We start from the raw sequence: 15,094 nt of genomic DNA, 5'->3' as shown, positions 1-15,094 counted from the left end.
GTCCTAAATTGGCATAGAGCTGATGAGACTTTAGTAAAGAAGAGTCATGTCTTGATAACTTTATATTGATTTGAAATACAGTGGTGGAAAAAGTTTTCCACTTGGAAAAGGAGTTGCACTAAAATATTAGATTGCGCGTGGGGGGTAGGGGCGCTCAATAAAGTGCACTTGCAAATATGTCTCCTCGGGAGTAAGTTCCATTGAGTTAAATCGGTTTACGTGCTGGTAAATGGATATCGGATTGCAGCTTTGGTAGGTTTCCAGTGCTATGTTTGAACAAATTCAAATTTTTACTTGGCTGTTAAAAATTAGAATTCTTGCAGCTACTTTAAGCGTTTTCCTACATTAGATTTCAAGGGGGGGGGGGAGAGGATTGAAAAAGCACCAAGTTTGCAATGCCTGAAGAGCTGTGCCCACAGTTATATTTGCTTCCTAGCAATAGGCACCTGGAAAAAGTTAATCATCAATTTGATTTAGATTTGACTGTTCTGTTTGACCTGCATTGTGTTCTATTTACCATGCAACCTGTTAATTTATGCAACAATCAGGGCCGGATTTAGGTTTGATGAGGCCCGAAGCTACTGAAGGTAATGGGGCCCTTTATATAGCAGGCGGAGGCCCATGACTTACACCATAGGAGCCTACGCAACACAAAACACTGTTGCTGTATGTAGGTTTTATTTTATTTGTTTTTTATCTTCTATTTTGGAAGTGTACACCCAGGTTTTTTTTCCTTTAAATTTTTGGGGGCCCCAAAAGAGTGATGCTTTAACGTCTGGAATTTTAACGTCTTAGATATGTAATAAATGTTCATAAATTTACCAAGGAAACATGTACATAAATATATAAACCACAGGTCTGAAGTAGCACAGGCAGAAAGTCCTGAAAGCATTTTGACTCCAAAACTGACCAAATGTTTCTCTGCAAGGAGGGAGGAGGTGGAAAAAAACCTTCTCCTTGTCTCAGGAATTAAGTAATTACCATCTCAAAGAAATGGCCAGACTACAGTACCAGGAAAGGTAATCAGATAAAGGCATTATCAGATAACCTTCCAGACAGGAAAAACAACAACATTCAAATTTCTGTTGTAGACCGCCTTTTCTGTGATGTACGTATGATGTTTCTGGGGATGGTCTTGGACTCCAGGGTGGGCAATTTAGATGTCTATATAAGGGCAGGCATGCCTTGGTTCTGGGTCCTCCTCCTTTCTCCTGCCTGTGAGGGGAGCACCCTGCTGCAACAGCCTTAATAAAGATCAGGCTCCCTAGCTGCTTTGCTTCTCAATATTCTCTGGTTGGCCTCTGTTATTTTCTCCTACCGATGGAGAACCTACAAAGGACTCTATAGGGGCTCTTGTATACCCCATAAGGGAATAAGGGCAGGTTTTGTTTACAACATTGGGGCCCTAAGTAATAGCTTGTTTAGCTTACACATAAATCCAGCACTGGAAACAATGCATTTCTAAAAGTAGAATATTTTTGGCAGAAAAAAATATGATGGGAAAGTCTTCCACCCTGTATCGCTGCCAGTGGTAGATGTGTTGCTGTAAATTCTCTAGGAATCTTATTCTTTGGTCTCCCCTTTCATAGCATCCATCTTCTTTATTTTCTTGTAGATAACAAGCTCTTGGAAAAATCTAACCTGGAAAACTTCACTGCAAAGCTGCAAGCTAAATCTCTGGAGAACTTGCGAGGATTCCCTCCCAGGTATCAAAACCTCAGTTCTCCCCCTGTCTTTTTGTCAATATGTAGTTTGGCCACCAGGCAGTCCTGGCTTTAGTCGGTAGGAGTCAGGAGTTTCCTGTTGCTGTTCTGCTATATTTTTGTTGAAGTGAGAATTTTCTTTTTCTTGCTTCCTGTGTGAGCCTTCCAGGCACCCGCCCTCTTCTCCTTTCCCCCTCATGATGACTCTGCAGGAATTTTACTCTGTTGTGGAAGTAAACACACAGGCAACTTGTCTTGGCACCGCACAGGACCAAAATAACTCAGAATAGCAGCGGTTGTGACTTGGCACGTTTACAATGGGAGCCTTTCCCCATTTGCACAGGTCTTGCAAGGCTAATTCAGCTCTTCCTCCCTCCTGGGCAGAAGTTAAATAAAGGGCGATAAAGAGTGGCTCTCTTGGCTGAATCCATGCTGAGTCAGGGACCTTGGCAGTACCAGAGTTGCCTTGGGAGGGTGTGCGTTCAAATTCTGCTGGCTGCAGATTAGTAGTAGCACATCTGAATTTCCTTCTCATGAACCCAGTCCGAGTGATGAGTAGGACTGGGCGATATCTGGTTTTCAATATCTTGATATATCACCAGTGTTATGAGAGTTGTAAGGTCTAAGATGTAAAATAAATGTTCATAAATGTACCAGGCAAACACATACATACAGTGGTGCCTCGCTAGACGAAATTAATTCGTTCCAGGACTCAATTCGTCCTACGAAAATTCGTCTAGCGAGGCACCGTTTCCCATTGGAAAGTCAATTAATGCGTTCCTATGGGCTCCGGGGGACTGGCGACGGCGGAGGCGCTTGCTCTCTTGGCTCGGGGAAGGCAGGCAGGCTCTTGCTCTCTTGCCTGCCTGCCTTCCCCGAGCCAAGAGAGCAAGCGCCGCTGCTGCCAACGACCAAGCCGGATTGGATGAAGCAGAGCTTCATCGGATCCGGCTCTGTTGGCTGGGGTGGGGGAAAGGCGAAGGAACGATTCTGCACCTTTCCCCCAACGCTGCCAAGCCAGTGCCCGAGCCGAAGACAGCCTGCCCGCTTCCCTTCGCCGAAAAGGCGCCCGGCTTTCTCGGCGAAGGCAAGCAGGTAGACACCTAGCCATTGCTGCTCCCTGTGCTTGGCGAGGTGGACATTAGGATGATGGGGGCTGGCTCCTGTAGGGAGTCACCCTTACTGGTAGGTTCAAGAATAGTTTCTCATCTCTTAACCTCATGCCCCCATTGCAGCCTGCAGGAGCCCGCGTGTCTGCGAGGCTTTTATTTCTTGGGGCACTGCAAAGAACAGAATGCATAAGAGCAGAAGAACAGTGCTGTATACCTGAAGGAGGGTCTCCACCCTCATTGTTCTGCCCGGACACTGAGGTCCAGCTCCGAGGACCTTCTGGCGGTTCCCTCCCTGCAAGAAGTGAGGTTACAGGGAACCAGGCAGAGGGCCTTCTCGGTGGTGGCGCCTGCCCTGTGGAACGCCCTCCCATCAGATGTCAAGGAAATAAACAACTGTCTGACTTTTAGAAGACACCTGAAGGCAGCCCTGTTTAGGGATGTTTTTAATGTTTGATGTTTTATTGTGGTTTTTAATATTTGATTGGCAGCCGCCCACAGTAGCTGGGGAAACCCAGCCAGATGGGCAGGGTATAAATAATAAATTATTATATTTATATTATATTATAAGAAAAGTTTTCTGGATCAGGCCAGTGGCCCATCTAGTCCAGCATCCTTGCCTCACAGTGTCCAACCAGAAAGGGGGAACATGCAAGTTTCTCACACAAGGAAGAAGTATAGGGCTTGTACATTTTCCTCATATCTCAGGTCTTACCACTGCTAGAAACTTTCCCTTTTTAAAAGGAAATCTGGGTGTCCGAGGTTTTTTGGTTCATCTGGGGTGAAAGGGAGTGGTTTCCCCCCCCCCCCAGGACACCACAACCAGTGTGTGTGTGTGTGTGTGTGTGTGTGTGTGTGTGAAGAGCTGCCACAGCAAAAGAGATGGCGGAGAAAGTGGATTAAGAGAAATCTCTCTCTTTTACAACGCTGGAACTGAATCAATTAAATTGATTGGCAACAGATTTTGCACAGACAAAGGGAAGCCTGTCTTCAAAGAGCACATAGCGGATGCACGGAATTCACTGGTTAGCGGCTTTGAATGAGAAACAAAAAGGCATTCTCCAGAAGTTGATTTTCCATGCCCAATATTAATTTCCATGACTGCAGGAACTGTGGGGTTCACACAGGCTGTGGTTGCACAGATTAATTCATGGTAGGCTTGCTATCTAAACAAAGCCTCTATTTTTTTTAAGGCAATGTGCCTCTGAGTACCAGGGAATATGATGGGGAGGGTTTGTTGCTTTCAGCCCTGCTTGCGGGCTTCTTCATGCGGTTAAACGGTGGAACTCCCTGCCACAGGAGGCAGTGATGGCAACCAACCTGGATGGCTTTTAAAGAGGATAGAACAAATTCACAGAGGGCTATTGATGACCAGTGGCTACCCTGATTTTCTCAGCTAAATTTGCTTGTGTTTTTGCAGACCCATCCAGGAGACCACTGACTGTTTCTTGGGTGCCGTCTTGGGCCCTGCAGAATCGACGGAAAGCCTGAAGGGGATTCATGAGAGACATTTGGCAGAGCTGGAAAGCATCAATGGGGAGGTAAGCTGACACAGGATTGGGCCTGGGGATGTGGGGGAAACCTCCCCCACACCCAATAAGCAGAATTATTCCTTGGTCCAGACTAGGGTGGATTTGATTTGAATCAAATCGATTTAAATCACTAGTCAGTAAGACTTGATTTAATTTTTTTTTTACAGACTCATTCTTGCTGGTATAATCTTAATATTTACCAGATGAAGGTTTCATTTTTGGAATAATAACTTTTCAGAGTACTTTTTACAGTTATATCAAAAATTACTGATTTGGTTATAGCTATTAGAAATACACGGATAATTATGAAATTATTGAGAGGTTTAATAAGTTAATTGTTTATATTTGGACAACTTTTCTGCTGTACTTTATTGGAAGGAGAAAAATAATCATTAGTAATAATTTAAACAATTTAACTGAAACAATAACATTATAGCATATGTATTCTGTTTGCTAACTGATGTGGTTACCGTGTTTCCCACATTTTAAGACACCGTCTTATATTAATTTTACTCAAGAAAATACGCCTATGGCTTATTTTTTGGGGGTGTCTTTTTTAAAAAAAATTATTATTACTGTAAGTACCAGTACCCCTCCTTACTGCGGCCAGCATTGCTGCTGCTGGGTCCCGCTGTCTCAGGGCGCACAGCAAGGAGGACGCCTCTGACCAAAAGTTTAAGGGGGACGTGTCGGCCGAAGCAATCGAAGCAATCGAGCCAACGTCTCTAATGACAGAAGCTGTTCTGTCATTAGACGTCGGCTCGATTGCTTCGGCCTGCCCACAAGCTGGCTAAGCAGGAAAGAAAGGGAGAGGACTCACGCGTTTTCTCTCCCCACCGACATCTTTTCCATCTTTCTTTCCCCCCTCCCACCACCCTGGAAAACAACATAGGCGAGGATCAATTGCTTTGGCCCAGGGGTTGCCATTTTACAGGAACAAACAACGTGAAAAGAAAACAGAGGCAACAAGCCCAGTCAGCAGTGCCTCCCTCCCTCCAACTCCCCCCCCCACCAAATGGAACTTCTCGACACCCCCCCTAAACTCTTGGCCAGAGGCGTCCTCGGCCCCGTTCCCACCTTCGCTGCTGGGCGCCGACCCTGCAGGTAGACCTATGTCTTATTTTTGGGGTATGTCTTATATTTTAAAAATCCTGCCATGGCTTACTTTATGACTACGGCTTTAAAAAGGGGAAACACAGTAAATGATTTTATTTAATTAAAAAAAACCCTTAGACTGAGTTTTAGCACACATGAAAAACTTAAAAGAAACCCTTATTTCCTGATGAGTAGCCTTTGGACTATAATGCAACTTAAATAGAAAACTATCTTTAGAAAGATTTTTCCTCCAAAAGCATTTTATTCTAAAAATCCAATTAAAAAAAAAATCCAAATTCTTGTTTAAAATTAAAAAAACAAACATTGATTTTTATCCACCTTGGTCCAGAGCACATCCTTGATAAGGCAATTACTCTTTGGATCATGCAGATCTTCGAATCCTGCGATACACTTCCCAGCTCAAAACGTGTCAGAAGATGTGCAAAATCTTAACGTGTTTTAGGACAGAGAATTTTTGCACGAACTTAAAGAAACAACAGTAACAGCAGCCTCAGGACAGAGCGGGCATATGAATAAACAGATGTTTAAATGTTGACGGACCAAAAATAAGGTCCATCACCCAGTGCCGGATTTACATATAAGTTAAAAGGGCCCCACTCTCTTGTGAGCCCCCCCCCCAAATTAAAGGGTTAAAAACCTGGATGTACATTTCCAAAATATAAGATAGAAAACAAATAAAATAAAACCTACATACAGCCACCGGGTTTTGTGTTGTGTAGGCTCCTGTGATGTAAGTCATGGGCCCCACCTGCTAGCCTGCTCCCTAAAATATCCCTGGTTTGCTCCTTTCTATATATAGGGTGCCTACATTCTGCATGTGCAAATGGCTTTAGAGACCTATTAGGGCCATCAATGACCATATGGCATATATTCAACACAAAAAACCAGCGAGAATTTGTTGTTGACAAAGGACAGCTGGACATATAAAGGGCCCCATTACCTTCAGTAGCTGAGGGCAGGCACCCCCAAACTTGGCCCTCCAGGTGTTTTGGGACTACAACTCCCATCATCCCTGGCTAACAGGACCAGTGGTCAGGGATGATGGGAGTTGTAGTCCCAAAACATCTGGAGGGGGCGAGTTTGGGGGGTGCCTGGCTTAGGGCCTCATCATACCTAAATCAAGCCCTGCCATCGCCCCTTCCAGCTGTTTGTTTGCCCTGATGCCTTCGCCTTTTCCAGGACGTCTCCCCTCCAAGGCATGATCCACTCTTTCATTGAAGGATAAGCTGGCAAACCAACTGACCAGGGAACCCCTCTATCTCTCTTCTTTTTCAGCTTGCCTACAGCATCTATGAATGGAACTTGCAGCTCAAGGCAAAAGACGCTGAACTGGAGGAGCAGAGGGGCAGGTAAGGTTCCTCCGTCCAGCTGCTTCTATAGCGCAACTCCTCTTTTCGATTCTCTCTTTTTTTGGGGGTGGGAGAAGTTCCTGCCTTTCAGGTCTAGGATGGACATAATAATCCTTTGGGAGTCAGGTATGCAATTCCCATGCCCTGCCTTCACCCTTTGCTTTGGTCTGCTGCAGGCTGGCCAGCCTGAGTGGGCACGTCTCTGAGCTGGAGGCTGAGCATCGCGTGCTGCGGGAGCAGGTGGAGGAGCTGAGCCGCAGGATCGCGGCCATGAAGGACGACTATGGCTCTCTGCACCAGCGTTGCCGGCAGCAGGACGGGGAGTTCCGCCGGGCGGTCGAGAGAGGCCTGGAGCTGCTGAGGTGCTTCATGCAGAAGAAAACAGAGGCTGCGGAGCACAGGAACAAGGCCCTCAAGAGGTGAGAGGTGGGCGACAGTGTGGGGCATCAGCAGTTCAGATCTGGAATGGGGGGAGTGTGGGCTGAAGTGCCCCCTGCTGGCTGAATGAATGAATAAATATTTGCATCAGCAATAAAACAACAATATAATATTCAAAGAATAGAAAGAAAAAATTCAGTTATATAAAATACGTTTTAGGGTTTTGAATCAGTAGTCGAAGAGTGGATCTTATTCTGATTGCCCCAGCTAAAAACCTTGCCACCTTTGCTGTCACCTGCTCCTCTTGATCTGCCAAGAGAAAGGACACCATGGCAGTGGCTGGGCAACCCGGAATGGACAATAAAAGAGGGGTGACAATCTCATTCCTCAAGTCTTTATAAAGAGTGTAAGCCAGAAGGGCATGCGCCACCGATTCAGTACCGCCATCTCCACAGGGACATGAGCGTTTTTCGTGTGGAATCTGTTGGAATCATCCCTCGAGTACAGCGAGGGCAATACATTCAATTTTGAGAAAGTAAAAGCGCCCCCTGCTGGCTGTTTGCAGGAATAGCCTTTGTGTCACAAACAGGATAAGATTGGGGAGGGTGTCAGATGCTGACTCTCTCAGCACCAAAGGACACATATCCTGATTTTCATTTGGGGTTTGAAATGCGGTTACCCCAGTCTCTGGTTTAACCCAGGTACTTGCCCCAAGTTTGGTTTCCTTGGAATGAAGATGGCGGTGCCTTTAGGATCCAGTCGTACCTTGGAAGTCGAACAGAATCCGTTCCAGACTTCCAAAATGTTTGGAAACTGAAGCGCGGCTTCCGATTGGCTGCAGGAAGCTTATGCAGTCATTCGGAAGCCCTGGCGGACATTCGGCTTCCAAAAATAGTTCGCAAACTGGAACAGTCACTTCTGGGAGCAAACCAGGGATATTTTAGGGAGCAGGCTAGCAGGTGGGGCCCATGGCTTACATCAGGCATAGGCAAACTCGGCCCTCCTAGCTTGCCGTATTCCTAATGGTCCATGGAAACATTTCCCCCCTCCTTCCTTTCTCATACTTCTACCGCCCAGTAAAATTGCTGGGTGATAAATTTAAAAATAGGAAATAGCACTTCTTTGCACAGGTAACATAGCTCAGGGACGTCGGTGTCAGTGAGCATTGAACCCCTGACCTCACCCCATCCTTGACAGAAGCACAGCCCTGTCTCCCAAAAGGACCTGGAAAATCTAGCAAGCAGGACAGATGGAAGGAGAATGTCTTGCACACCCCCTGATGTTCTTCCTCTCCTTGCAGGGCAAAGCAAGACCGGCTGGTCAAGGAGCTGAAGAAGGCAGCGAGGACCCCAGTTGGCATTAAGGTGTAAGTCATGCTTGTGGGTCCTCAAAGATCTCTGGATAATAAGGATAAGGATAATAATAATAATAATAATAATAATAATAATAATAATAATAATAATGAATTTGTTTTATTATTTAGACCCTGCCCATCTGGCTGGGTTTCCTCAGCCACTCTGAGCAACTCCCAACAGAATAATAATGATAATGATGATGATGATGAGGAGTAGTAGTAAATTTTATTATTTAGACCCTGCCCATCTGGCTGGGCTTCCCCAACCACTTTGGGCGACTCCCAACAGAATATTATTATTATTATTATTATTATTATTATTATTATTATTATTATTATTAAAGCGACAAAACGTCAAACATTAAAAACTTCCCTAAACAGGGCTGCCTTCAGATGACTTTTAAAAAGTCAGATAGTTGTTTATTTCCTTGACATCTGATGGGAGGGTGTTCCACAGGGCGGGCACCACCACCGAGAAGGCCCTCTGCCCGGTTGAAAGGTGGGATATATGGCTATATCTCTCTCTGTACCATCTATCTATCTATCTAGCCTCATCTTCTCTGCCCCCCCCCCTCTTGGTTGAGCTGAAACAAATTGTTGGGCTGGCCACCGAAAGGTTTGTATATAAACCAGATTCTCCTGCTGCTGATGCAGAGGGATCTGCAAAGAGCCTGAGTTAATTGGTACCTTGATCGTTTTGTCCCCAGGGCTGCTGGCTAATTAAATACCCAGGGGGAAGGGAGAGAGCAAGACTCCTGCTGAAATGCTCAATATTGGCTTCATGCTGTGCGCAACACCTTTCCGCCAGGACCTAAAATGCTCCGAGGCTGCTAAATGGCAGTTCTCTGTCTCAGACAGCCGGTTTGTCAATGTCCCTCTAGGTGGCCTCTGGGATGAAGAGACCTTTTCCTGTCATTAGGAAGCCTTGGGGAATTTGCTCTGGCTTGATCTGCTCCTCCCAGATTACGTGTGCAGATCTGGAACTTAAAAATATATATTTATATTTTATTTGAAATACTTCTCTAAGCAAAGGAAAGGGAGAAAAGGAAACCAAAAGTACATAAAAATTGTCTATTATAGAAGTATATGAATGAAATCAGGGACGCGGTTGGCGCTGTGGTCTAAATCACAGAGCCTAGGGCATGCCGATCGGAAGGTCGGCGGTTCGAATCCCCACGACGGGGTGAGCTCCCGTTGCTCGGTCCCAGCTAATGCCCACCTAGCAGTTCGAAAGCACGTCAAAGTGCAAGTAGATAAATAGGGTAGGTAAATGGCGTTTCCGTGCGCTGCTCTGGTTTCGCCAGAAGTGGCTTCGTCACGCTGGCCACATCACCCAGAAAAAACTGCCTGCGGACAAACGCCGGCTCCCTCGGCCAGTAAAGCGAGATGAGTGCCGCAACCCCAGAGTCCGCAACTGGACCAAACGGTCAAGGGTACCTTTACCTATAAGTGAAATTATTATTCCAACACATAGAAATTTATTTGCAAGCTATCATATATATATATACCATATATACATACAGTGGTGCCTCACAAGACGAATTTAATTCGTTCCGTGAGTCAATTCGTTTTGCGAAAAATTCATCTTGCGAATCGCGGTTTCCCATAGGAATGCATTGAAATTTCTTTTTTTTTGCCCATAGGAACGCATTAATTAAATTTCAATGCATTCCTATGGGAAACCACGATTCGCAAGACGAATTTTTCACAAAATGAATTCGTCTTGCGAGTCACCATCAGATTGCAAGACGCATTCGTCTTGCGAAAAATTCGTCTTGCAGGGCATTCTTCTTGCGAGGTACCACTGTATACATATATGTATATATACATATATACGTGTTTTCAGGTTGTGGACTGTGGAAAACCCAGAAGTACCGGAAAGGGTTACTTCCGGGTTTTGCCGCTCACGCATGTGCAGAAGCACTAAATCGCGTCATGTGTATGCGCAGACGTGGCGCTGCAGGTTACGAATGCTGCGCGTTGCGGACGTGACTCCATCACGGATTATGTCCGCAACCCGAGGTTCCGCTGTATATATATTTATATTTATAAATGCAATGGAAATATTATATTTCCACATTTGGAACTTGGTTATCCACCGGCTGATTACACTGACACAATTTTTAAACCTTTTTTTTATATATATTGAGAACCACTGTGTTCAAATCCCCACTCTGCCACTGCGTGGCCTTGGGCCAGTCACTGCTTCTCAGCCTAACCTACCTTACAGGGTTGCTGTTGCTGTTGGGGGAATTAAATAGGGAGAATCGTGTGCTCCTCCTTGAGGCCCTTGGAGAAAGAAGGTGATCTATAAATGCAATAAATACATTAAAATATTGTAGAGGATCTGGCTCTTGCGCTCCCTAATTTTCTGCACGTTTTCTGTTCGTCAGGGAGCCAGAAGATGGGAAGGCTGATGAGCAAAAGATGCCCCACAGAGATGCCCAGGAGGAGTCTGGCGAAAAGATGTGGAAAAGGCCCTTTCGGTGAGGCATGAACTGTAGTGCTCATGGTAGTATTGCTGTTATTATTGGCATTAAAGGTAAAGGGACCCCTGACCGTTAGGGGTCATTTTTAATAGAAAAAAAGCAGTGGTGGTGGTAAAGGTAAAGGGGCCCCTGACCATCAGGTCCAGTTGTGTCCGACTCTGGGGTTGCGGCGCTCATCTCGCTCTATAGGCCGAGGGAGCCAGCGTTTGTCCGCAGACAGCTTCCGGGTCATGTGGCCAACATGACAGCTGCTTCTGGCGAACCAGAGCAGCACACGGAAACGCCGTTTACCTTCCCACCGGAGTGGTACCTATTTATCTACTTGCACTTCGAACTGCTAGGTGGGCAGGAGCTGGGACCAAGCAATGGGAGCTCACCCTGTTGCAGAGATTCGAACCGCCGACCTTCTGATCAGCAAGCCCTAGGCTCTGTGGTTTAACCCACAGCGCCACCTGGGTCCCTATACTGGTGGTGGTAGTAGTAATAATAGTAGTAGTAGTAGTAATAAAAATAATAACAATTCCTACGTTCATCACCTTTTTCCACTTGACTTCTTGTTTTAGATCTGCTTCTGCAACTTCCATGACCCTCACCAGATACGTGGGTGTTTTCAAAGGTTTGTTTGAGTAAGTTAGTTGCTCCATATCTATGCATTCAGGGTTACTGGGGTCCATAGTATGTGCTTGAATTGCCCCCACCCCCAAAGAATCAAGATAAGATCCTGAATCATTTTGATGATGTTAGCCTTTTATCTGGATCAGCTGTGGGTAAGGTAGCAAACTTTAGTGTTGCACAGATCTCTTCTCTATGGGGATGGAGAATTATCTGCATGGCTCCTCTCTTTCTTTGGATTAAATCATGTGACCGCTAACATGGACAGGTTTGATGAGGCCCTAAGCTACTGAAGGTAATGGGGCCCTTTCTATGTCCAGCTGTCCTTTGTCAACAACAAATGGTCGCTGTTTTTTGTGTTGAATATATGCTAGATGGTCATTTATGGACCTAATAGGTATCTAAACCCATTTGCACATGTTGCCATGCAACCAGTCCATGCAGAATGTAGGCACCCTATATATGTTGTTGTTTAGTCGTTTAGTCGTGTCCGACTCTTCGTGACCCCATGGACCATAGCACGCCAGGCACTCCTGTCTTCCACTGCCTCCAACAGTTTGGTCAAGCTAATGTTCGTAGCTTCGAGAACACTGTCCAATATATATAGAAAGGAGCAAATCAGTGGTATTTTAGGGAGTAGGCGAGCAGGCGGGGCCCATGACTTACATCATAGGAGCCTACACAACACAAAACACTTTTGCTGTATGTAACTTATATTTTGGAAATGTACATCCAGTTTCCCCCCCTTTAATTTTTTTAGAGTGGGGCCCTAAGCTAGAGCTTTTTTAGCTTATATGTAAATCCAGCACTCATTACATGGAGGGCTAACAAATTCATTGTAGCCAAGAGTTTCTGTAGCCATGCCCACCTTCCCTCCCTCCTTCCCAGTTGCAAAACTATGGACTTAAAAGTTTACATAACTGAAAGTCAAAACTGGCATTTTACTCCCCACTCCTGAGAAAGACTTGTCCTTAGCTTTGTGCATTTTCACAAACTTTGAAATATACAAAGTCTGACTTGGAGCAAATAGGGTTCCTGCAAACCATGGTTGTATCCAAAGTGGAACCGGAAACTGCGGCCTGGATGAGCTCTCCAGTGCTTGTTTGCAGGCAAACCAGTTTACTTGATATGGACATCCTTCTAAGTAGCTTAGCTCTGTGGCTTTTGACTGAAGACAGAAAAACCTATAGTCCTTAATTTGACATCAAAGTAAGTTCAAAATTGCTATGGTTTAGTTCCCTGTTTAGGGAAGTTTTTAATATTTGATGAATTGTTGTATTTTAATCTTTTGTTGGAAGCCACCCAGAGTGGCTGGGGGAACCCAGCCAGATGGGCAGGGTATTAACAACAAACAACAACAACAAATTATTATTATTATTATTATTAGGAAGTTGGAGGGAGGGGGAGAGCAAGATAATGGTGATAATGTCTCTATCCAAGACGGTGCAAAACATTCACCTGTTAGTTTCAGGATGAGACGTGGAAGCTCATTCAGCAACCCGTCGGAGGAACGGTACTATTACACTCCCTCCTGTGTGGCTGCCTGCCTTCCGTCAAGAGTGAGCGACGAACAGGTAAATCTGAAATCCCCAAGCACGAGGGGCCACCTCTTGTCACCTGGGTGCTGCATAAGAAGAACCTGCTGGATGTTTAAAAACAAGTAATGTGTATATCATTGTAAGTGCACAACGTAAAATAAGACTTGGAAAGGGGGGGGGGAGAAGGAAGGAAGGAAGGAAGGAAGGAAGGAAGGAAGGAAGGAAGGAAGGAAGGAAGGAAGGAAGGAAGGACACCCATATAGAGGTGAAACTCGAAAAATTAGATTTCATTTAATATTCTAATTTTCTGAGGTTGTGAATTTGGGGTTTTCTTCAGCTGTACGCCATAATCATCACAATTACAACAAATAAAGGCTTAACATATCTCGCTTTGCATGTCATGAGTCTATCTCATATATTGGTTTCACCTTTTAAGTTGCATTACTGAAATAAATGAACTTTTCGACGATGCTCAAATTTTTCGAGTTGCACCTGTACAATACAAAACAAAAGCAGAACTTATAAACATTACAAGATTGTTACTGTAGTTAACCTACATTTAACCTGATATAGAAATTAATCCCAAATATCATTAAATTTGTCTATGGCAAGTCTACATTCATACACTCGTGTGTTGCAAACTTGTATATATCTTCTAGCCATTCACCAAAGGGAGCTGCTGGGGAAAATAACTATTGCTATTTTTTATTATTGCATCTATATCCCACCTTTTCCTCCAAGGAGCTCAAGGTGGTGTGCAAAGTTCACCTTGCCCATTCTGTCCTCACAACAACCCTGTGAGGTAGGTTAGATTGAGAGTGTCAGACAGTGAGCTTCATGGCTGAGCAGGGATTTGAACCCTGGTCTCCCAGCTTCTAGTCCAACACTCTAACCACTACACCACACTGCTTCTACCAGTGTCGGAGACAGTGCTGTCTGAATGCCAGTTGCTGGGAATCGCGGGTGGGGAGAGGGCTCTTGTGTTCAAATCCTGCTTGTGGGCTTCCTATGGGGGCATCTGGGTGGCCACTGCGAGAACAGGATGATGGACTAGATGGGCCATTGGCTGGATCCAGCTGCAGGGCTCTTCTTAATAATTCTTCTTAATAATTTGTGTGTCAGCAGGGCCGTCTTAAGCCCACCCAGCGCCCTGGCGCTAGGTCCCTCCAGCGCCCCCCTCCAGCGCCCCTCCAAGGGCCCGGGAGTGCCAAGCGGACCACGGCAGCAGCGGGAGGCCACCTCCGAGGACTCCGCGCTGCATTTCCTTCTCGTTTCCCCAGTGCTGGGTTCTGCTCAGTCAAGCTTCGCCACCAGCGCATGCACCGTGGGACCAGCAAGAGCTGCTTGGGCGCTGTGCGTGCGCTGGTGGCGAAGCTTGACTGAGCAGAACCCAGCGCTGGGGAAACGAGAAGGAGGCGCAGCGCGGAGTCCTCGGAGTAGGAGCGCAGTCCTGGCCAGATAGCCGGAACCCTGCGCTCACTTGGCACCCTTCCAGCGCCCGGCGCCGTGGTTCTCCGCGCCACTAGCCTCTATGGCTAGGACGGGCCTGTGTGTCTGGCCCCCAGCCCTGACAGAAAGGGAACGCGGCTGGATGATAGGTTTGGGCTGCAATTGTTGCCACAGCAGAATTCCCGTATCTACTCCAGAAGAAGAACTTGTTGTGGACTTCCATGCCTAGTCTCCTTGATTTGTCCTTTGTCCTTTCTCCAGGAAGGCCACGCCTCCGAAATCAATGCTGCCAGGTTCAGTCCCAATTCATCCATGCTGGCCACTGGTGGGGCTGACAAGCTGATCAAGCTCTGGAATGTGGCAGGAGGTGAGTGGATGGGCAGAGGGGCATCAGTTGACGATTGCACACAGCGGGTGGCGCTGGGGTCTCAAGCCCCGAGCCTCCTGGGCTTGCCTATCAGAAAG

General features: G+C 46.0%; 1 protein-coding gene across 2 annotated transcripts in view; it reads left to right on the top strand.

Annotated features, from left to right (window-relative positions):
* The window catches only part of ATG16L2 (autophagy related 16 like 2), a 47,655-nt gene that overhangs the window by 12,513 nt on the left and 20,048 nt on the right, over positions 1 to 15,094 (top strand). The window contains exons 2-10 of one of the 2 annotated variants that reach the window (XM_035115879.2): positions 1,616 to 1,706; positions 4,233 to 4,353; positions 6,736 to 6,809; positions 6,986 to 7,228; positions 8,488 to 8,553; positions 10,935 to 11,027; positions 11,594 to 11,646; positions 13,083 to 13,216; positions 14,891 to 14,996. In XM_035115879.2, the coding sequence (XP_034971770.2) occupies positions 1,616 to 1,706; positions 4,233 to 4,353; positions 6,736 to 6,809; positions 6,986 to 7,228; positions 8,488 to 8,553; positions 10,935 to 11,027; positions 11,594 to 11,646; positions 13,083 to 13,216; positions 14,891 to 14,996 (981 nt within the window). Of the gene's footprint in view, positions 1 to 1,615; positions 1,707 to 4,232; positions 4,354 to 6,735; positions 6,810 to 6,985; positions 7,229 to 8,487; positions 8,554 to 10,934; positions 11,028 to 11,593; positions 11,657 to 13,082; positions 13,217 to 14,890; positions 14,997 to 15,094 lie in introns of both variants that reach the window. The other variant, XM_035115881.2, reaches the window with a different exon arrangement.

This window comes from Zootoca vivipara, chromosome 4 (assembly GCF_963506605.1).
Source record: "Zootoca vivipara chromosome 4, rZooViv1.1, whole genome shotgun sequence".
In the NCBI taxonomy this organism is placed as follows: Eukaryota; Metazoa; Chordata; class Lepidosauria; order Squamata; family Lacertidae; genus Zootoca; species Zootoca vivipara.
Note: the sequence above shows the minus strand (reverse complement) of the source record. Positions and strands in the feature narration are given on the sequence as shown.